Raw genomic sequence first — 20,022 nt, forward strand, 5'->3', positions numbered from 1 at the left:
AACAAGTCTGGAGGCCTGGAGGTTACATTTTTGCGTTAAGATAGCTATTCACACAAGTTATATTGGTTATCTCCTGTCGGGACTACGTTCTGTGAGAAGCATGAGATGAAACCCCGGGTCTGTCCGTCACAACCAAAGATCCCTCTTAATCAAGTCAGTTGGGTCTCCTCTGCCGCGCTGCATCCGGAAGCAAATCCGCGTTCGGTCGCTGGTGCCCATCCATCATCAACCGCCCAGGCCTATCGCCCGAGTGCCCGGTATGTCCTCGTCAACTAATGCAACTAAGATCAGTACGACCTCTTGATAGTTCGTCAAGGAGTCGAGCATATTCCAGCGCAAGCTGTCCAACTTCGCTCGTTCATCCCCAACTCGACGTCCACCTTGGCTCGCGTGATACGCACGCACAGCGAAATCGGCTAGCTCTCGTAAGTCAAAGGCAGCTTCGGGGAACAATGCGATATGAAGCTGAGAATGTCCAAAGGCACGCAATTGCGCTATTCGCATCACCTGGCACAACCTTCTAGTCGTAACCTCGGGTCTTTCAAAGCACATTCCTTTTCGAAACCTCTCCTTTGGTAATCACCTGCAACCCGCATCTTCAGCGAATCAATCATGCCGGTCCGAGGATTGGAACGTGAGTCTCGACATTCCTTTCTCCGGACCCGATGAAAGATGTGTCCTTTTAACCATCCCTTGCGTTGCTATGAGATATTGAAATACCTCATGACCATCTATGCTGACTTTGCAAACTCCACCGACCCTGTCCGCAGCCCTGCTCGCCGAGCGTCGTCTCATCCAGCAAGCACCCTTGTCTGCTCTGGCCGAGACCAGAATCGGGATCGACGTCTCCCAGTACCTCCGACAAATCCTCACCTCGGAATCCACCCGAGAACCTCTAATCGCTGCTACTGGTGGACTTCCCATCGCCTTGACCGCGCATATCGAAGCCGACCTCCGCACTCTCGACAAATTCCGCATCAAGCCCGTCTTTGTCTTCAACGGACTACCTTTGTATCGGAGGAACCCCCCTAGACAGGCTCAAGAGGTCATCAGCGGACGAGAAGCAGCTCAGAGGAATCACGCATGGGCATTGTATGAGCAGGGACATGCAGAGGAAGCAGCCAAGGTCTTGACCGAGGGGCAGAGGCATGGGAATTGGGTGGTCCCGATCGAGGTGACCAGGTTGATCTTGAGGATGTTCAGGCATAGGATGGTCGAGTATATCGTTGCACCTTATATGCAATGGGGACAGGTAAGTTCTTGGCGACAGAGACGGATCGGATGACGCTCGAGACTGACGCGTCAAGCCTGGCAGCTATCATACCTCTTGAACCACCCCAAGGGCTACGTGCATTCGGTCTTTTCCTCCTTGGAAATGCTCGCCTTCCCGACTCAGCGAGTCATCACCTCGATCGACTTTGCGAATGCCACGTTCCGTTTCGTCGACCGCGGCAGGGCCATTGCCGATATCGGCCTCATCCCGGACCAGTTTATCGACTTCATCATCTTGTGCGGGACGGAACTCTTGCCTACTTTCCCTCCCTTGGCGGACAACTTTTTCAATCGGTCCTTGATCGACATGCTGAGACACTTCAAGTCGGGAGCGGGCGTCATCGCTGGCCACTCGGAACATCCGGCAGTCCGGGCGTCTGGCTACTTGGAGGGATTCCTCCGAACCAGAGCCGCCATCAAGTACTCTCTTGTCCTGACCGCCGAGGAGGGTACCTGCCTTCCTTTGCCTCTCGTTATTCCCCCAACTCAACAGGCACACGCCATCACCGCCTCAGAGGTCCCGGCCGACATTCACGAGATCTTTTCCGGGAGACTTCCCGACGAGCTCTATTTCCACATCTCAAAAGGTCTCATCAGCCCTCAACTGGTCGGTTGGCTCACGAGCGGGATCATCCACGAACTTCCTCCGCTCGATAACGGGGAGAGTATCGAGTACAGGAAATACATCGAAAACGTCATCACAGAGGGTGCCACAGCACCGAGATGCACAGCATTATCGTTGTTGACATCGTGTCTTAATCAAGCATGGCAACAGAAGAGGATCGTGAGTTCACGTCTCCATCGCGTTGTCAGGAGAAAGGACTAACGGGTATTGTATGGCCTCAGGGAGCACACTACTTTTTCGACCCTCCTCATATCAGCATGCAGGGTCACGTCGTTAACTTCAACGCCGCAGAGACCAAAAGCCTAACCGATCGATGTGCAAGCTGGCACGTTCCATACGGCACAGTAGAAGACGAGCTGAGACGGCAGAATGTGAGAAATGGAGCTTTGGCCATTTATGCTAATCTCGCGTTCCTTGACTGACATGAGCGTTTCTGCTGCAGTCCTCCACCATCGACTTCAAGCTGTGCCTCGGTGCAACCAGCTCGGAAGAATCTGCGAAGAGGACCAAGGCAACCTCCAAAGCGGGTAAGCCGTTGGAGAGGAGGGATGAGATTGTGGCCAACGTGATCTGGAGGTTCTTGGATTTGAGAGGGCAAGTGCAACAGATCTCTGTGGGCGGTAGAAGACAGCCTTTGCTGACCGTCTGTTTCTTCGCCATCAACCTGTCGTAGCCTGCAAAACCCGAACCATACGCATACGACCCTTGGCAAAGCGCTTTCGGCCGGTATCAACGCTTCAAGGGTGAATGACAAGTTCCAAGAACCGTTGTACCTCGCGCTGGAGTTGGCTAGGGCTGGTGTCCTGCATGGTGACCTGTGGAGCGGTCGAACGTACAGTGGAGGACCTAGTTTCGGAACTCGTGAGTCGAGCCAATGATCGCCAATTGGCGTTGAATCTGATCTGTGCATGACTTCATCTAGCTTCCGAGATGACGAGTTCGCTGTTATTCATGAGGTGTTTGAGTATCGTCCCTCTGTCTTACCGAGTGAGTTGAGCTGAAGATCAAGGGCGAGTTCTAGATCCTGATCAAGTCTGCAACTTTATCTCAGTCGCAACAATGGTCAGGACCTCTCAGTCGGGAGCTGCTCGTTTTCAACTCTTTCGTCAAGTCTCTCACGCGATCGCTCAGGCATCTGATGGAGGCTACCTGCGTGCACATGTTCTTGAAGGGGGATGCGAAGAGACAGCGGGACGACTTTGTGGATGTTGCACTTAGTACGTGGAACGAGCGAAGACCGCTCGCCTAAGTCACCCATTAAACCGACGACTGCTCCTTCAGGCCTTCCTTTCCAGGGCGAGGTCAACACCGGATTCGGAGTCTTGGCCAAGGTGTATGTTGATGCGACCATCGCATTCTATCAGGGTATGCCTGAGGGAGACCCCGAGGCTGCGGACGTCAAGGCTGCCAAGGAACAAGCGTTTGAAGTGGTAGAAGAAACCTTTGTCATCGTCAAGACGCCAAAGGCAGAGATTGAACGAGGATTCAGGTTCTGGGATGCGGTGAGTCGTATCGTCATTGTTGTGCCAGATCATGCGCGTGCTAATTCGCTCTTGACGCACCAGTTGATGGTATCGATCCGAGCCATTGCCAAGGTGCAGGGTCCAGATCCGCAGATTTTGAACACGATCGTCAGCTCTTCGGTCATCGAGCAGTTCGAGACCGCTGACAAGTGGCTCAAGCCTTTCCGTCCATAATCCGCTTGATCGATTAGGATAGGGTTGGTAAGAACCGCATGGTTTTGAACTTGCGTACGACGATTTTGGGTTTTGTAGGACTTATCGATCATGACAAATGCATTGCATTGCATAGCGCATTCAATTGCACCCGCTGCTTCAAGCTAGCACGTCATGGCCGCGTTACTTTAAGCTAGTCAAGGACTGCGATATGGGAATCAAGTCTGGCTTGAGCACGATAGACCGATGTCCACTTCGAGCGGATTGATCAGCTTAAGACCATCTGACATGAATAGGGTAAGGAGACACGCTGCCTTGTGCTACGTGACAGCCTTCGGGCCATTAGTTCTCGCATGGCTGAGGTGCAGATCATGAAGTATCTACCTAAGCCATATGTCTACATAGTCCCAGAGACCGCTGCTACGCAAATGCAGCTTGATCGTATAGATCCATTCTGCTTTTGTACTTGGCCAGAATACCCCCCATATGGTATTTCAGAGCCTGCATGTATTGGATGAGAAGTCTAGGGTACGACCTCACTTTTCTTCCTCGTCCCAACATACTGAGATGTTTTCATCCCCGACCAACATCTCAATGAGATGATTCACGATTCTGGAGGGTTCGAGTCCAGTCGATGCTACACCGAGGAATGGGAAGATCGGTCGATTATGATACAACAACTAAATCGATCATGACGACTATATCATTACGAATAGAACTGTGACCCCTGCCAACCTAGTATAGACAGTCAGCCAGGATCGACCTGCCTATACCTACTCGGAGGTGCGAGCATGTAGTTAGGCCTCTAATTTGAAGCAGTAGCATTTCCCTTCTCACTACCCCAAGCTTGATATCTGACAAAGACGAGAAAAGCCAAGCCCACAAAGTTGATCAGCGAAACCGGTGGGGTCGACATCGAGTCGAATCGAGGTTGGCCGCTTACCCAAATACACCCTCCCAACAATCGACTCCACCCACAGCCAAAAATGCACAGAAAAGCCTGTGATGAAGATGTGCAAGAGGTGGAGATGATGACAGATACTGTCAATATCAGTCAAGAATGGCAGGACAAGAGTGATGAGACCCAATTGCAAGAAGAGGGTGTCAAAGCAGGAGTGGAGGAAGGTGTAGGTGTAGGGGAACATGATGTTGATGATGTTGCATGGCTTCTTGAACGCTCCGTCTAAACACCATGCAAATTCTCACTGTCCTCTTTGATGCATTGCGATTACACGATCCTGGACATGTCTGCCATTTGTCCCTCTGATCTGCCATTCGTCAGCTGGCTACGCATTGTTTACGGAACAGTCTCTAGTAGAGCGTTCATTGCTTCCACGTTCCCATACAACCTTAGTGATCCTAACGAGATATCCAAACCCTATAGTCGCGACTTCTTCGCTGTCCACCTTTGGTCGCATGTGGGATCAGTTCCAAGGGAAGGAAATGGAATACCATATGTATCCATCCGTGACGCTGTCTACGATTCGCAGCAGTGCTCTCGGCTGGTCGGGAAGGTCCATAATCCATCTGAGCCCCTAGATTCGACTGGGACTCCGGAAAGTCTGCTTCTGGGGAAAGAGTCTACTATTGCGTTCTCAGTAGATCGAAGGGTAAGGGATAGTACCCCGAAGTGTGTCAGCCCTCAAAATCCATCGTTCGCAGGTCGTTCGCTGTATGGCATGACAGGCGTTCCACTGCGTTCCACTCGAAACACGCCGAGCGATCTGCCAGGTGAAACACGGACGAGACGAGCGGGATCAATCCATGGATATACGGATTCGGAGCGAATAACAAGAAGTTCCCCTTCCCCTCCATCTCTGTCCGGAGTGATCGAACCGCCTCGGAACCCCCACGGTCATGCGGCGACCGGGAGGCCCGGGCGGGGGTAACGACCGACTACAACGGGAAAAAGACAAGCGAATACGAGAACCTATATACAAAAAGCCAAGCGACGCAGCTGAGGCAGCTGTTGAACAACCTTTTTCTTCTTTTCCTTCTTCTTGGGTACTATCAGACACACGCGCCCTTCCTTTCACGCATCGCTCCCTTTCCCCTCCCCTTTATTCATACAACGTGGTATGCAGTTGGTGCATACTGATACGAGCAAAACCTTTGTTACGGCGAGATTTCGTTTTCGCAGGACGATTCGAGATCGACGGCGACGACGTTCACTCGACCGACTGAGCGTGACCCTGAGCAGCTTCGATCTTGCCCTCTTCGGACGAAGCCGAGGGGGATGAAAACGGTTGAGGCGCCCCGTTGATCAAGAGTGCCTTCAACCAGCCGTTCTCTGCGTGGAACAATGATAAAGGCCCGAAAGTTAGTTGTCGTAGCCCCCTTGCGGGAAGAACCCAGACTCACCCTTTCTCAACCCGTCCATGTCACGTTCCATCTTGTTCAAACGGTCCTCCAAATCCTTGGCGTGCCTCTCGAGCGCCTGCTCTCGCTCCTTCTTCTTCATCCTGAATCGGGCCGAGGCAGCGGTGTTCCGTCGTCGTTTACTGCAAGGGGGGAATAAAGACTTGAATTTAGCGACAACGTCCAGACCAGCACAGGGTTTCAGAGGGGGGACGGCGGTCTCACTCTTCCTCGGGCGTCACACCATCGGGCAAGACCCCACTGTCATGCAAATCCGCCTCCATGCTGTCCATCGACCTCTTCCTCGACCCGTACCCCTGTCCATGCGCATGTACGTGAGCGTGAGCGGGTCCATAAGACGAAGGATGCCCAGGACCCATCGCCTGAGCGGTCAAGCTGGCCAAAGAAGCCTGAGTGTACCTCGGCTGGTAGACCGAGTTGGAATTCGGCCCGACGCTAGAATCGTCCGACAACTTCCTCCTCTTCCCCTGAGGCGACGAAGTCACCGAGGACGACATGACGGCCAACTGTTGCTGGACGAGGTTTTGATTTTGGAGCTGATGTTGTCGCTGAGCCTGAGTGTCAAAGCTGTGCAAGCTGGCGGCGTCGGACAATGAACCCGCCGACGCGCTCCCGGCTCGACGGAGTTCCATCCCGCCCTGAGCCGAGGGGACGATATCGACCGTCTTGTTCGCGTTCGATTCGTCGCGACCGTGACCGTGGTGGTAAAGGCCCTCACCCAGATCGACGGACCCGAAAACCCGGTCGATCTCGCTCGACAATTGCTGGTGTTGCTGCTGCTGGTGGTGAGACGAGCCAAAGTTCATCCCGGCATGACCGTGCCCAAAACCGGCATCGTGCGGCGCATAGACGAACGGCGTCGCCGCAGGGGTCGATTCGTGCTGAGGAGGACTCCTCGCCGAGCCTGCCCCGTTGCCGTTCGCGCTTGCGTGGTGATTCAAGAGGAAAGCGTTCATCGCGGCGTTTTGTTGTTGTTGCGCAGGGGCTTCAAACGTGCTAGCGTGTTGAGGGAACGCAGCGGCAAGAAGGGCCATCAGGTTTTGTTCTTGGCCTGGAAGCTTGTCAGTGTCCTTATTGGCGTCGTCGCTCTTGCTGTTGCTTTTGGCGTTTTTGCTAGTGTCGCTGATGGGTACGGCACTTTCAAGGACGGGCGTGTTGATGGGAGGCGCAGGTATGTGAAGGTGACGAGCACGAGGAGTGGGTTGTTGTGGTTGTTGTTGTTGTCGAGTGTCGGAAGAGGGTACCGCGTTCGAATATGACGGGGTGAAAGGTTCGGAGGGGGAGTGGGAAGTTGACGACTTTTTCTGTTCATCAACAGATCTCGCTTCTAGATCCTTTCCCCCCCGGTTGACCTGCTCGACCTCGACCTGCTTTTGACCTCGCTGAGCTTGACTGGCTCTGGGTCGTCCTGACGCAGGGGTCAAGGAGTCGAGCGAGGGGATAGAGGATGAAAGGAGTGCCGAGTATTGGGTCAGGAAAGAGGCCAGATCCGGGGCGGCTCCAGAGGCGGGCGGTTGAGTGACCACGTTTCCGCCCGTCGTCGTGGTAGATGGAACAGCAGGGGTCGCCACGGGGACATGGTTGTCCGTTTCGACCCTCCTCCCTCGTTCGACCAGCTGGACCTCCTTTACGCTCGTACCCCTATCCTCGCTTCCGACCCTGACCTCGTCCTTGTCCTTGTCCTCGTCGGCTCCCAACCTCTGATCTAGCAAGACGTTCTTCTCCTTGCCCTGTTTCACCCTGCTCTTGTAATATTCCATCAAGTCCATCTCGATCTCTCCCTCGGCATCCTTGCCGACGAGCTGTTGAGGATCCACGGCATCAAAGACGCCTTCGACCTTGTCCCTCGGCGAACCCCCGATACCCGCACCCGCACCGGCTTGATCTTCGGTCCATGAAAACTCGGTATTGATCCACAGGTCCAGGTGTCTCTTCAACGATTCCTCCAGAGCCGGGTCGTCCACCCCGTTGTTACCCAGCCCGGCATCGTCGTCCGCCGTCGATGACAAGGTCGTCGGGTGAGCCGAGGGATAGAGCGTCCGGAAGGGGGACGGGGCCGGGGTCCCGGCGAGGACGTTGAGGTTGGCGATGTGTGAAGGAAGGTGCATCCTTATCGTTCAGAGCGATAAGACCGTCAAGAAAAGACTGCTGCCAAGTTGTAGGTGGGATCGTAGGGGGTGGTGGTAGACCACCCGGTTCGCGCGCGAAAAAGAGACGAAGAGGGGGGGAAAGAAAGAGGGAGACCTCCTTCTGATCCTGCCTGATCGATCCGTTCCTTCGGGTCGCTGAATGGGTGCTCAGGCGCCGGCCTATGAGACTTGGGGGGAGTGTGGGTGTGTACGGTATGCAGAGAAGTGTGTGTGTTTATGCGGTATGATGATGTTGTCGCCAGGTTGGGTCGTTCAACAACGTTTTGATGAGAACGTCGAGGTCGATCCTGATTGCTGACCCTTGCCTTGTCCCGGATCGAGAGAGGGAGAGAGCGACGCGCGCTAAAACGAGAAATCACGAATGGTGCAATTTCAAATTTGAAATGAAAAAAGAGATCAAATCCATAGGACGATTGATTGATAATCCTTAGCAATCTCCCGACGTTTCAGGTCGATCAACCTGGTGTTGAATATCTTGGAGATCATCCTGAATCCCCGGCCCGGGGACATGAAATATGCCGCATGCCGACAAATATGTTGTTGAAATGGCCTCACGGCGACAAAGGCCTGGAGTGGCCATCTGTAGCTACTGTAGCTTCCGAGTGTTGTCAGGTCGTGATGTCTCAAACGGTAACATGACTCTCTCGGTCGTTCGTCTTCAGCTGCTCATTCCAGGACTTGCACGTGAACCAGACTGTGTACCGTACGTGACAGCGAAGAACCTCACAATTATCCAAGACGACACTGGATACGTTTCTCGTTATGTAACGATCTGCAAATCTTCCTATTGATGAATACAAGTGGTTCACAGCTCGCCAACCTCTTTCAGCCCCAGATCCTTCCACAACTTGGCCCTCCCCTTCTCCTTGTCCCCTGCCACGCCGGCGCCCTTCCCGCCATTGACCTTGCTGAAATCCAACCGTTTCTGACCACCGCCCATCTCCCCCTCGTCCACCCACTTGCAACCCACCCCGTCCTTTTCCAACCTGAGCTTCGGTCCCGCCCAGCTGAAACGGACCAGAGAGGGGTACCCGAAAATGGGGGAAAAGGTCGACTTGAGGTAATTTTGGGTTTTAGGGTCTGATTGATGTGGAGTGATTGTGGCACGCGATCGGGCTTGTTAGTAAAAGACGAACCTGCTGTGCTCCTCTTGGCCAAACTCACCCGATGGATACCCGCTCCCTAGAGCTTCCTTCATCGTCGGCCGGTCGTCTTTATCCACTACGTCCATGTTCACATCTCCAAGTTCAGCAACTTCTACCTTGGCAATGGGCTCATCGACCTCCGCCACCGTTGTCGACTCCAACAACCCGCTGGCCATCGTCTCCTCTCCGCGACCCGCCAAGGTTCTCCGAGCCCGTTTTCGAGGTCGGTCGTTGTCGGACGAGTCGGAAGCCTCGTCTACGTCCGTCCCCGCCGCTTCCTCTTCATCTTGCTCAGCCTCGACGTCGACCTGTTTCCCCTTCCCCTTCCTTCCCTTGCCAGACCTCTCCTTACCATTCCCCTTGCCTTTGCCCTTGACTGCTTTGCCTTTACTAGACCCTTCCCCGACATCCTCCCCCTCACGACTCGCTCGCGACCGCACTTGCACGGGCACCATCAACTCGTCCCGCTCCACCCCTTTGCCCTCTGGGTGGATCCACATCTCGATCCATCGATCCCTCGTGACCTTGGCGACGATCGAAGCGGCACCGACGATCTTGTAGGTCGAGTCGGCTTTGGCCTCGACGACGATCGAGAGGGTGCTACAGTCGACCAGGGCGCAGTGAGATGTCCCCGTGAGCTTCAATGATAACGGCTCGACGAAGGGAGGACTCACGGGAAGATCTGGGATAAACGGGATTGCCATTGTGCGGCCGGACCGAGGGCATCTACATAGACCTATCGTGACCTTCTCTATCAGCCTCGCCTAGAGCCTAACCGCCCCGATGCACTCACCTCCTTCAGGTTGACACCCCTCGCCAAGGCTTCCCTGATCAAACCGATGGTCGCTTCTTCGGCCTGCCTGTTCAGATTAAAGGGCGATCTGCGGAGCATGCCCGAGCTGATATCTTGTGGAGAGAGAGTGGTGGACGAGTAGACTAGGGAAGGGTGGGCGGTGAATGCGTCCTGGGGGCATTTGGATGATAGTGATATGGGATCCGGTCCAGTCAATAGCTCAGCGAAGAGTGGGGTAGTATGGCGATATCATAGCTCACCCAGAGTGCATCCCGAGTCTCGTGGGATAGCGCCTTGGAGTCTATAATACGCCAGCTAGACGGAAATCAGACAACGTTCTTGCCATTACCAAGAGACGACAGGGGAACTCGCCATCAAATCCGAGTGATTCCAAGGTAGGCTTGAAACTGAGCGGACAATATGCTGCAGCGTAGACCATCGGTCCGAGGACGGCTGTCGGGTGGCCCAGATATCATACGAGGAATCAGCTAACTCCTCATCCTCGGTTACCATATCAGGTTGAGGAATCCTTTCAAACTCACGCCCTCGTCCAGCCTCGTCTATACCCAACATCCATCCTTCCTCGTTCTCATCCTTGATACCCTTTTCATCCTGGTCGAGCCTGTCCTGCAAGAGCCAGTCGGGCAACGGCGAGTGATAGCTGTACGAATCGATCAGGGGCCGAGTGGGACGAGGTTCAATGGGGTCCGACATATTTGTATCTCGAGTAGGTAGATAGAATAGACAGAGGCAGAGGAAGATACTGGAGGTGGAAGCGAGGAAGAATTTGTCGCTCGATTGTTCAGGGTACAAGGTCGAAAACGATTTCGCTGTTCGCCGAAATCTCTGATGATCTGAGAAGGGCAAACGCGTCAAACGCGTCGCGTCGCATGGCAAAAGCGAGACGCGTCTTGCTCTCAAACGTAAACCGCCCACTAGTACACTACTACTACTACCACCAACCTGCGACTTGCAGCAAAGTAGCAAGTTGCATACATGCTGGCACACAAGAGCTTTTGATATCTCAGACCCCGAGCGGTACTGATCCAGGATGAGGAGGAATGCGATTGAATACGCGATGCATTTTCCAAGCTCTTTGTGGACGTCTCTAATTACCACAAAACGGTCTTTCCCGTGCGGACGCGATCTGTATGCCCCCTTCGATCTACACGCCAGGCAGCGTAACTGAGATATCACCTGAATGCGCTAAACACATGACCCCTATCTACGTTTCAGTGGCATTGGTAGGGCTCGTCAGTCCGAGGTCAATGCCGCCGCACGTCGCGACCGAAAGCGTTTGATACGCAGCGCCCAGGACGTCATTCCTGGGCGATTGCTTCCGCTCCCTCCTTCCCTCTCCCCTTCGCTGCCGCCGGCCGAAATGTCGTGCCCACCCATCATTTCTCGCTCTCGAACTGCCTGACCACTTCAGGGCACCAGAGCATCAGAATTTGCATACTGAAATACTGAAAGGTCGAGATACACATGATTGGTACTGGCAGCAAGCAGTCATACTGGCTGTGGCTCGTCATGTCAGATCGTCGTTCTATCGTCAGTTCGTGTTCGTTGTCCATGACACGAAGCCGAGAAGCCGAGCCGACGAAGGTTTCAACTTTGGCTTGGCCCAAGGGTGAGGATTGGTCGCCGACGGAGGGAGAGACGAGGCGATGGGGACGCTACCTGTTCCATCCAATGCGCATATGATGATCAGCTTGCGAGCTGTAACAGACTAGCCATACCTTCTTCGATTGTTGTTTGCTTGGGTGCTTGTCGACGTCGTCCATTCCATATTCCTTCCTTCGCTCGCCGCCAAAGTCCCTTTTAGCTCTTTGTGTGCCGCCGCCGCGGGAACGATCCCTCTCTCTCTCTGGTTGCGCAACCTCTCATCGCCGTAAACAACCTCGGTCCTGTTGAAAAAGCATCAACATCGCCTCCCCTGCATTCCCAACAACCATCATTTATAAGCAACACGAGTGCAATCTGGAGACCTTGCCACTCGGTGTAACCTCCCCTCCCCATCTCCCAGACCCCTCCAAGACCGACCTCCGCCGGATAGACAGACGATCCGGTCGAGCTACGGTTAGGCATCGAGAGGATCATCGATCTTGACAATCAAGGAAGATCATTCATCCACCTCACCCTCACAATCGTTCAACTCGACCACCCTCGTTTCTTATCGTCGAAGATCTCGGAACGGCCGAGATAGCAATACGAGAACAAGGGCAGGAAGGACGACTCGTAACGATCAGAGCTTACCGACCGGATCGGGTGTTCGACCACTCTCATTTCACCTGTTATAACAACACTACGACCTCTAGTGGAAATCCATCTGCTATTAGAAGAGGTTGAAGAAAACGATGGCTGTTTGAGCCCACCAACAAACACCATCCCCTTCCGTTCGAGATCATCTGCCTCCTTCCTACACCCGACAATCGAAACCATCCTATAACCCTCTTGCACGACGACACCGGAGAGGCGACCGCGACGACAATCAGTAGCAACGACAGAGAAAGCATACTCATACAGTTAAGCGAAGCGATGCTTCAGACGTGTTACGCTCGACAAGAACCCATCGTGAATAACATCGAGGGGAACGACGGAAAGGACGCCGGTCACAGCGGTATTGCTGTTGCAGGCGGTGAGACTGTTGATTGCACAGCTAGTCCGGCTGGGGCTTTGGCAGTAGAGTTCGAAAGCTACCTGGAGCGATTCGAGTCGAGCGGACGGGAGCGGGAGAATCAGCGTCAGCCACAGTATCATCATCACCAACCCCATCATCAATCGACCCGATCGACCTCGTCTCAAGCTTCTTCCTCTTCTGGTTTTTCATCGCTCTCTTCATCTTCTCAAACGAGAAACAACCACACTCAATCAGATCATCATCATCAAGCGAGCTACCCTTTATACAACTACCGAAAGGACTCTTATCAGCAGCGAGACCGGGACGACCCGGAAGATTACCCGATGGGAGACGATAGTGGGAGAATACCAGAGATGGATTCTCCAGGAAAGACGAGCGAGATGAGTAGTTCCATGTGGCAAGTCATGCTCCTACGAATGCAGGACAGGCCTGGACGATGGATCTCGAGCTAACCTAGCGGTCTGCGTGTACAGTTCAACACCGTCGGCGGTTAGCGCGAATCTGCCTACGTCTTTGGCCAGTACCGCAGGGTGAGTCGAAGGGGCGGGTGTGGAGGGAAAGTGTCTGACGTTGAAGCTGATGAGTGGTCCTCCTGTCAGCCGCTCCTTTTTCACCAAATCGACGCACGGGTTTACTCGTTGTACATCTCCTTCACCTGACTCTCGAGCATTCGTTCTGGATCTCACATCGTGTGATGACGAGAGCGACATGTCCATCACACCGACACCACTAGCACCAGCGCCAACAGCAACAATGGCAGGGCCGGCGGACGCCAAGAAGGTTGGACCTGGTTTGACGATCGATCTAGGCGAACAACAGCGTAGAGAGACGAAGAGGTCGGACGAGGAGGATGAGGTAGAGAGATCTAGCCCTCAACACAGGAAGTTCCCGGCGAACGCTCGAATCTTCAGGTCGTGCCTATCCAGGACGATCTCGTCGCCGGCCATGGAGATGGGAGGTGCGGCTATGGGATCGATCACTACGACACCGGTCGCACCGCCTCGACTCTACTCTACCCGATCGGAAAGCGAAACCCTGTCGACTCGAAGCCATAGAGCTTCTCTCGGTCGACCGGCAAGAGTGACGTTTTGCGAAAAGCTGCCTCCGACATTCCCTACGCATCCAAATTACGACTACGATAGATCTCCTCACCCGGTCGTACCGAGATTGAGTTACCGGGATGTTCTGGAATTAAGAGAGATGAAAGTCGAGATGGCGCTTGTGACGAAGAGACAGCAAGGAGCGGCCGGGTTGACAGACGATGCGCTCGTCGGCGGCGCCAAGCCGGCTCCGCCGCAGGATTCCGGACTGGGACTGCAGATGAACCGGGAAGGACGCCCAAACTCGCCGTTCTCCCTCTTTGAGGACGACGAGTCGGTCGAAAATCTGCCCCCTTCACCGTCGGCCTTGACTTCATCTTTCCCTTCGTCCATCAAACTGGTCTCGCGATTGCATGAGATGGGAGAGTTTCGCCCGCCAGCTAGGGAAAGAGGGATGGGGCTCAAGGTCGAGCAGACGTTTGGCCTGGATAGGGTTGCCAGTGGAGACAGCTTGAGGGACGATTTCGCCAAACATTTAAGCGGAGGGAATGGCGAAGGGTCTATCTCGTCTTTGAGACGCAAGACGAGTGGCGAATTTGCTGTCGAAGAGAGCGATTTTCAGAAAGAGCTACGGAAGGCTAGGGAGGAGCTGGAGGCAATCGCCGTGCAGGAAGCGAGGCTCGGTATGGCCTCTCAATTGGGCGGGGCTAAATCCAACAAGGGAGAACAACATAGCGTCGCCATGGGCAGCAGCGGGAGTTCCACGCCGCTCGGACTCGGTATCATCAGGCCCTCGCCGAGTCTCAATTCCGAGACCATGAGCCATCTCCGATCGAGCTCGTCGTTGTCGAGCGTCAACGGAGGGAACAGGTCGAGAAAGTCGTCGTTGGCGTCGCAACAAGGTGGTCTCGAAGCGGACGCATCGACGGATATATCGATCGGCGGACTGCCCTCTGAAAGGGCTTCCTTTGCCCCAATCCATTCTTCTATCAAATCTGGAATCTTGCAAGGGGACGACGGCGAAGAGGGGTCTCTGTTGTTCCCAAGCAAGGCTCCTCCACCATCCTCCACTAGACCCACGGCCAGGTCGGCCAGGACCCCTGCGCCCCCCTCACAGAGCAAGAACAACTTCCGACCTCCGTCCCCCATCCTCGCGCCATTCGCTAGATCCGCGCCAATCCGCGCCACCACTCAACGTACAGAGACTCTCGGCACAGCGAAGAGTTCTCATGAAGGTGGATCCAAGGGCAGCATCTTTAGACCTCCTTCGCCCATCCTGGCGCCATTTGCGCGGAGCTCGCCCTTGCAACATTGATGCGCGTTCCCTTGCAATTGCACAATACACTTAACGACAGTCTACCAGTTTCCATTATCGTTCTCGATTGTCTTGCGTAGCATATATCACACACCTCGCCTTTTCTTGGCTTACTGTATTCTGACATACATTTATGCATTTCATGTCGACGTTGACCAGGCATGCACCTCTGTGGAGACGAGTTGATGACTAATCACGTTCGATCGAGCCGCGATCGATCTGCAGCAGCAGGTCGGGGGTGAATTTTATGCAATCCATGTATTTCATACAACGACTAACCTTTCGGCTTGGAAGAGACACATCTCTGCCAACTTGCATTCCATACTAGGCCCCTTCCCATATCACGATGGGCGTAGCAGGCTTGACGACATTCTTGCGCGAAGGACGGACCTCGCTTTCGGTAGTCAATCAAGTCGCTGGAGTGATCAACGATTCTTTGACGCATGGAGAGCTGGAAGGACGGTATACAGAACCTCCGCAGGGCGAATGGACACCGGTCGTGATAGATGCTTGGTCGTAATTCGAACTTTGCTCTGACAGTTGAAGTATCGCGCAAAGTTGACCTTTTGGTTCACCTTCTTCGACGGAACAGATTCATCTTTGGCTTATACGAGGGCAACGTGCCGTGGACGACTGGAGGAGATTACCATGCATTTGCAGTGCTGATCAAGAAGACCTTGATATGCTGGAACCGAGTCGGAATCGTTCCTTATTTCGTTTTCGATGGTGAGAACTTGGTCAAACCAAGTGACCACGATCTTGCTCGATAAGCTAAACTCCGTGATACTTTTGCAGGACCTCGACCCAGATCCAAGCACCAAACGATTCTGAGCCGTATGGAGAACCCACTCAAGGTCGCACAGCTATTCTACAGGACATCGGTAACCTCGCGATCACATCCGTCGTTTCAACGCGACGAAGGCCTTCTTCCGCCGTTCGTCCTACCTATCTTGAACGAAGTGCTTCACAAAGAAGGATTTAGGGATGGGATCCAGATCTTTCACGTCGCCGAGGGAGAAGCCGACGGCTATTGCGTCAGTCTGGCAGAGGAGCTCGGAGCGTTCGTCTTGGGGAACGACTCGGACTTTGCGATCCTCGGAGCTAGTATCGGCGAGACCGGCTACCGGGGCTATGTACCGATCGAGATGGTACAGTGGGTCTTGACGGAGGAGGAACCGGCCTCGACATCTGCGGCTTCGACCGTGGCAGGCTCAGAATTCGATGACGACGACGGTTTTACCGTCAAGCGAGCCAAGAAGTGGCCTAACCGCCGTGGGATGATATCCAATAACTCGACCACACAAACGCAGATTGTCAACGGGCTCGCACCGCCAGCCTTGAACATCTCGCCGTTTCCCGACGCCGTGAGAACGTTGAGATTCGTCATGCCGACGTACAGTCCAGCGACATTGTCGGAGCGTTTACGGATACCACCGACCCATCTACGGCTGTTGGCATCGCTTTTGGGAACCGATCACTCACCACCAGAAGCGCCAGCACTGTTCTTCGATCACAACATGAAGAAGTCGGCCAGGATCGAACATACGGCAAACGTTATCCGAGAGTGCCTTGTCCCGGGTGCATCAGCCAGGTTGAAAAGGAAACGACTACCACATTACGCAACACCTGCTATCTTCCGCCCTCGAGCCAAAGACGAGGGTATTGCTGCCTTTTCCGAGGCAGAGAGCGGATCAGCCATCGCTAATGCCGGCGATGAGCTTTACTCTTTTATCTCACTCGTCGTGCAGTCTCTCTTGCTCAGGCCCCTTGCCAAGGACGAGATGCTGCACGATCTCGTCATTAGCTTGATCGAGGCTACGTGCCATTACATCCTTCCGGGATCTCCAACTGAGCTAGGACTCGATCTAGATAGCATCGGGTCACCGATCACTGGATACTGCTGCTCTACATATCCTTATTGCGTATGTCATCCGATCGAAGAGGTCGGACCGTCTATCAAAGGATCTACAGAGCCCAACGAGAATCAATTGGAACGAGCTCGGCAGCTCTATGCGCGAGCCAACAAGTCGGGACATATGAACACCTTGTCGGCCTACCTGCATTCCGACCGGTCCTATCTGCAGAGTTGCCTCGCCGATCCAGAGGGACAGCCGCTAAGAGCGCTAGAAGAGGCTAGTGGCCTTCGGATCACGTCGTGGGAGATCATGCTGGATGCATTGAGATATCTCCCTTGCGAGACGAAAGCTAGTCCAGTACAGGATGAGACCGGTGTGCAAGCCACCGTCGATGTAGACGAAGAGGAAGAGGTGGCAGAGCCCGCGGGAGACTCTGGGACAGCAGGTCAGGACGAGCTAGAAGCCGATATTCCCGAAGTCGAGGATGGGAACTTCTATGTCGTCGATTATTTGCGTCTGGGATCTTCCACTCGTCTAACCGAGTTTTATCTCCCCCTGTTTACTGAACCGGCTCTTTACAACCTCATTGCCATCAAACCCGTGCAAGAACGGTTCGAGCACTTTGCAAGCCATTTCAATCTTCTCGAAGGCAAATCATCACGAATGCCCGGCAAATGGCAAGTCCTGGTTGCCTTGATAAGATTGTCAATCGACATGCATACCAGCCTGGCTGCCAAGCGCAAGGCGAAATTGTGGACGCAAAAAGAGGTTCGGCGAGCGATCATTGCTGGGATTCTTAGCGAACGCCTGTGGTCAGGCCCAAGAGGTCGAGCTTCATCGGATGCAGCCCGCCTCATGCTTGAAACGCGAAACTGCCACATCGTCGCGCTCGTCACGACGGCGGGTCAGGAAGTGCTACAACTCGCACAGGCACTACGTTTGCATGGCGCAGAAGTGCACAACAAAGCCGACGAGTTTCCCAATGGCGAGACGACGACCGAATTCTCGATCGCACCTTACCGTTTCATCGAGGGGACGGTCTGGCACCAGACGCTTACATCGCCCGAGGAGATCCCGCTTGACAAGGAGGCGACTTTCGTAGTCGAGATGTGCATGCAGGCTGTTGCCGAAGGAAGAGAGAGCAAGATTCTCGGTTGGCGAGGGCCTGCCACAAGCAAGGATACCTCGACTTCGGGGTCATCAAGCAAGCAAAAGACCGGCAGCAAACCCATTAAGGGGAACCAGCCCATGAGCCGATACGACATGTTGGCCGGGGTGCCACTCTGATCACAAACCAATTTATAGATGGACGAGTCTTTGCGTTGTATATCGTGGTAGATAGAGTGGGGTCACACATAATATAAGCCCCTTTTATGCTATACAAGGGTCACGAAAGATCGCCTTTTACGTGTCCCGATCAGACTCTACGCCTCTCGCCCTTCCCTCATCGTCCCTGCCTAGCTCGGCGAGCCCTCGCGGCAGCGACCCTAGCCTCCTTTTCCTGATCTACCACCCGACCTCCTCGCTTGACCGTCGATTTCTGCAACGGTGCCGGTTCCTGGAAGACCGACCTGTCCACAGCATCCATCACGCTCGCAGGTGCTCCCGTCGTCTCAGTCGAAGCAGACGTCTCCCTGATCACCTCGGTATGCTGAAGCGTCGACTTCTCCACGGCCTTCTTGTCCCCTTTTCGCGCTGCCATCCTCATCTTCAGCTGCCTCTCCTGCTCATCCCGAGTTCGCTTCAAGAACCACTCTTTGCCCTCCTTGAGCGTGTCCCTGAGGGTAGGAGGGGGACGGGGCTTGTAACCAGGAGGAAGAGGGACGGTGGGGGGTTCCTTGATCTTGAAAAGCTTTTTGAAAGCCTTTTGACGAAGGATGAACGCTTGGAGGAGGGTCAACGAGTTGGAAAACGTCCAGTAGAAGGTCAAGGCCTATTAGATTGACCAGACAGACTATTCAGGAGGGTACTCATGAGCAATATAGTCGGACCTCCCACTCACCGAAGCCATGTGTGCGACGAACGGGATGGCCAGTACGGTAGCTACCCTGAACACGTTGATGGTATGCTGGTTCTGCCTGCTCTTGTTCGACCCGGTCCCGTCGGCTCCCATCTGCATGACGGCCAACGTCAAGGCCATACTCGTTACCGGCAAGATGTAGTAAGGGTCCGCAACCGTCAAGTCGGTGAACCAGGCCAGACCGCCTTCTTTCAGCTGGGGCACGGGGAGGGCGACGAGTTTCCGAATGGCGAAGAAGAAGGCTAGGAAGAGAGGCATCTGAAGCATGGGCAATCCGAGACTTCGGACCGGGTGGACGTCGTGTTCCTTCCAAAGCTGAGCCAATTGGGCCGCATACACCTGTCCTGCCTGTTGGTCGCCTCGACCCTTTGCCTCGGTCATCTTCTCCATCAAGACCTTTTGTTGATCCTGAATCGCCGACATTCTCGAATTGTGCGCTTGCATGCGGACAACGAGCGGGAAGAGGGCTAATCGGAGACAAGCCGTGGTGATCATGATGGTGCCCCACCAAGGGATCCCCATGCCTACATGAATGGCCTCGAGGGCGTCCCGGATCCAGCCTGCCGGGTTCAACACGCCGTGTGTGAGACCCATGAGCTTGAGATCACCGATCTTCATGGCGGCATGCACAGCTTCCGGGGAGGCGAGTACGTCGGCGATATTGTCCGGGTTGGCAGCGATCAGGGATTCGATGGTTGGGACATCGGCTGTCGCGGGAGGTTGAGGGAGGATCAAGCTCGGGTCCGTGTCCGTATAACCATCAGCTTTGGGCGCCGGAGGCAGGTTCGAGGTGGAGCTGACCGAAGTCGGCATATGGGGAACTTCCGGGTTGACGGGACCCAAACCGCTGGCTCCATCGGTAGCGGCCATGGCGGAAGGATCTGCCTGAGTGGTCACCGCATGTTCGGCTTCACCGTTGACATCCGGGATAGCGAGTGTTGCCTGGTTGGGAGGGAGCGAACCGGTCGCAGTAGCAGCCGAACCAGTATCCGGAGTCGCAGGAGCTGACCATGAGATTGATCGACTCGAGTTAAGGAAGACAGACGATTGGAAGAGGGGAGTTGCGAATCGAAGGCTGGTAGCGTTTCCCGATCGTACAGCAGGGCGAAT

At 54.4% G+C, this 20,022-nt stretch overlaps 6 protein-coding genes across 6 annotated transcripts; 3 read left to right on the forward strand and 3 right to left on the reverse strand.

Moving 5' to 3' along the window:
* Positions 1–409: 409 nt before the first annotated feature.
* On the forward strand, positions 410–2,128 carry HD553DRAFT_99867 (PIN domain-like protein). The gene is made up of 6 exons (XM_046184658.1): positions 410–425; positions 525–634; positions 771–1,252; positions 1,316–1,939; positions 2,020–2,056; positions 2,119–2,128. Exons 2-5 carry the CDS (start codon positions 613–615, stop codon positions 2,029–2,031), a joined length of 1,140 nt encoding a protein of 379 aa, XP_046039700.1. The 5' UTR covers positions 410–425; positions 525–612; the 3' UTR covers positions 2,032–2,056; positions 2,119–2,128.
* Positions 2,129–5,324: 3,196 nt separating this feature from the next.
* On the reverse strand, positions 5,325–6,217 carry HD553DRAFT_304510 (uncharacterized protein; the record flags this gene model as incomplete). The annotated part of the gene is made up of 3 exons (XM_046179018.1): positions 5,325–5,863; positions 5,935–6,074; positions 6,157–6,217. Coding segments are annotated over 3 exons (323 nt in total), but the record flags the coding sequence as incomplete, so codon positions are not given.
* A 2,690-nt stretch (positions 6,218–8,907) lies between these two features.
* Positions 8,908–10,754, reverse strand: HD553DRAFT_267259 (ribonuclease H-like domain-containing protein; the record flags this gene model as incomplete). The annotated part of the gene is made up of 8 exons (XM_046177516.1): positions 8,908–9,182; positions 9,267–9,294; positions 9,721–9,847; positions 9,922–9,983; positions 10,041–10,211; positions 10,301–10,355; positions 10,409–10,493; positions 10,583–10,754. The coding sequence occupies 8 exons, from the start codon at positions 10,752–10,754 to the stop codon at positions 8,908–8,910; spliced, it is 975 nt and encodes a 324-aa protein (XP_046039702.1).
* Positions 10,755–12,359: 1,605 nt separating this feature from the next.
* Positions 12,360–15,192, forward strand: HD553DRAFT_99940 (uncharacterized protein). Its single transcript, XM_046184659.1, has 3 exons — positions 12,360–13,078; positions 13,155–13,211; positions 13,281–15,192. The coding sequence occupies exons 1-3, from the start codon at positions 12,579–12,581 to the stop codon at positions 15,034–15,036; spliced, it is 2,313 nt and encodes a 770-aa protein (XP_046039703.1). The 5' UTR covers positions 12,360–12,578; the 3' UTR covers positions 15,037–15,192.
* Positions 15,193–15,314: 122 nt separating this feature from the next.
* On the forward strand, positions 15,315–18,255 carry HD553DRAFT_304521 (uncharacterized protein). Its single transcript, XM_046179019.1, has 3 exons — positions 15,315–15,552; positions 15,629–15,762; positions 15,832–18,255. The coding sequence occupies exons 1-3, from the start codon at positions 15,383–15,385 to the stop codon at positions 18,177–18,179; spliced, it is 2,652 nt and encodes an 883-aa protein (XP_046039704.1). The 5' UTR covers positions 15,315–15,382; the 3' UTR covers positions 18,180–18,255.
* An 81-nt stretch (positions 18,256–18,336) lies between these two features.
* Positions 18,337–19,725, reverse strand: HD553DRAFT_327732 (60Kd inner membrane protein-domain-containing protein; the record flags this gene model as incomplete). Its single annotated transcript, XM_046181834.1, has 2 exons — positions 18,337–18,825; positions 18,895–19,725. The coding sequence occupies 2 exons, from the start codon at positions 19,723–19,725 to the stop codon at positions 18,337–18,339; spliced, it is 1,320 nt and encodes a 439-aa protein (XP_046039705.1).
* Between the last annotated feature and the right edge of the window lie 297 nt (positions 19,726–20,022).

Source organism: Filobasidium floriforme (genome assembly GCF_021052385.1).
Source record: "Filobasidium floriforme strain CBS 6241 chromosome Unknown HD553scaffold_2, whole genome shotgun sequence".
In the NCBI taxonomy this organism is placed as follows: domain Eukaryota; kingdom Fungi; phylum Basidiomycota; class Tremellomycetes; order Filobasidiales; family Filobasidiaceae; genus Filobasidium; species Filobasidium floriforme.

Bases quoted from the DNA above. Each gene is read 5' to 3' on its own strand.
- HD553DRAFT_99867 (XM_046184658.1), top strand. From the start codon at position 613: ATGCCGGTCCGAGGATTGGAAC. The intron at 635-770 runs GTGAGTCTCGAC...CCCTGTCCGCAG, and splicing joins GCCGGTCCGAGGATTGGAAC to CCCTGCTCGCCGAGCGTCGT. The intron at 1,253-1,315 runs GTAAGTTCTTGG...CAAGCCTGGCAG, and splicing joins CTTATATGCAATGGGGACAG to CTATCATACCTCTTGAACCA.
- HD553DRAFT_99940 (XM_046184659.1), top strand. From the start codon at position 12,579: ATGCTTCAGACGTGTTACGCTCGACAAGAACCCATCGTGAATAACATC. The intron at 13,079-13,154 runs GCAAGTCATGCT...CTGCGTGTACAG, and splicing joins GAGATGAGTAGTTCCATGTG to TTCAACACCGTCGGCGGTTA. The intron at 13,212-13,280 runs GTGAGTCGAAGG...TCCTCCTGTCAG, and splicing joins TCTTTGGCCAGTACCGCAGG to CCGCTCCTTTTTCACCAAAT.
- HD553DRAFT_304521 (XM_046179019.1), top strand. From the start codon at position 15,383: ATGGGCGTAGCAGGCTTGACGACATTCTTGCGCGAAGGACGGACCTCG. The intron at 15,553-15,628 runs GTAATTCGAACT...TCGACGGAACAG, and splicing joins GTCGTGATAGATGCTTGGTC to ATTCATCTTTGGCTTATACG. The intron at 15,763-15,831 runs GTGAGAACTTGG...ATACTTTTGCAG, and splicing joins TCCTTATTTCGTTTTCGATG to GACCTCGACCCAGATCCAAG.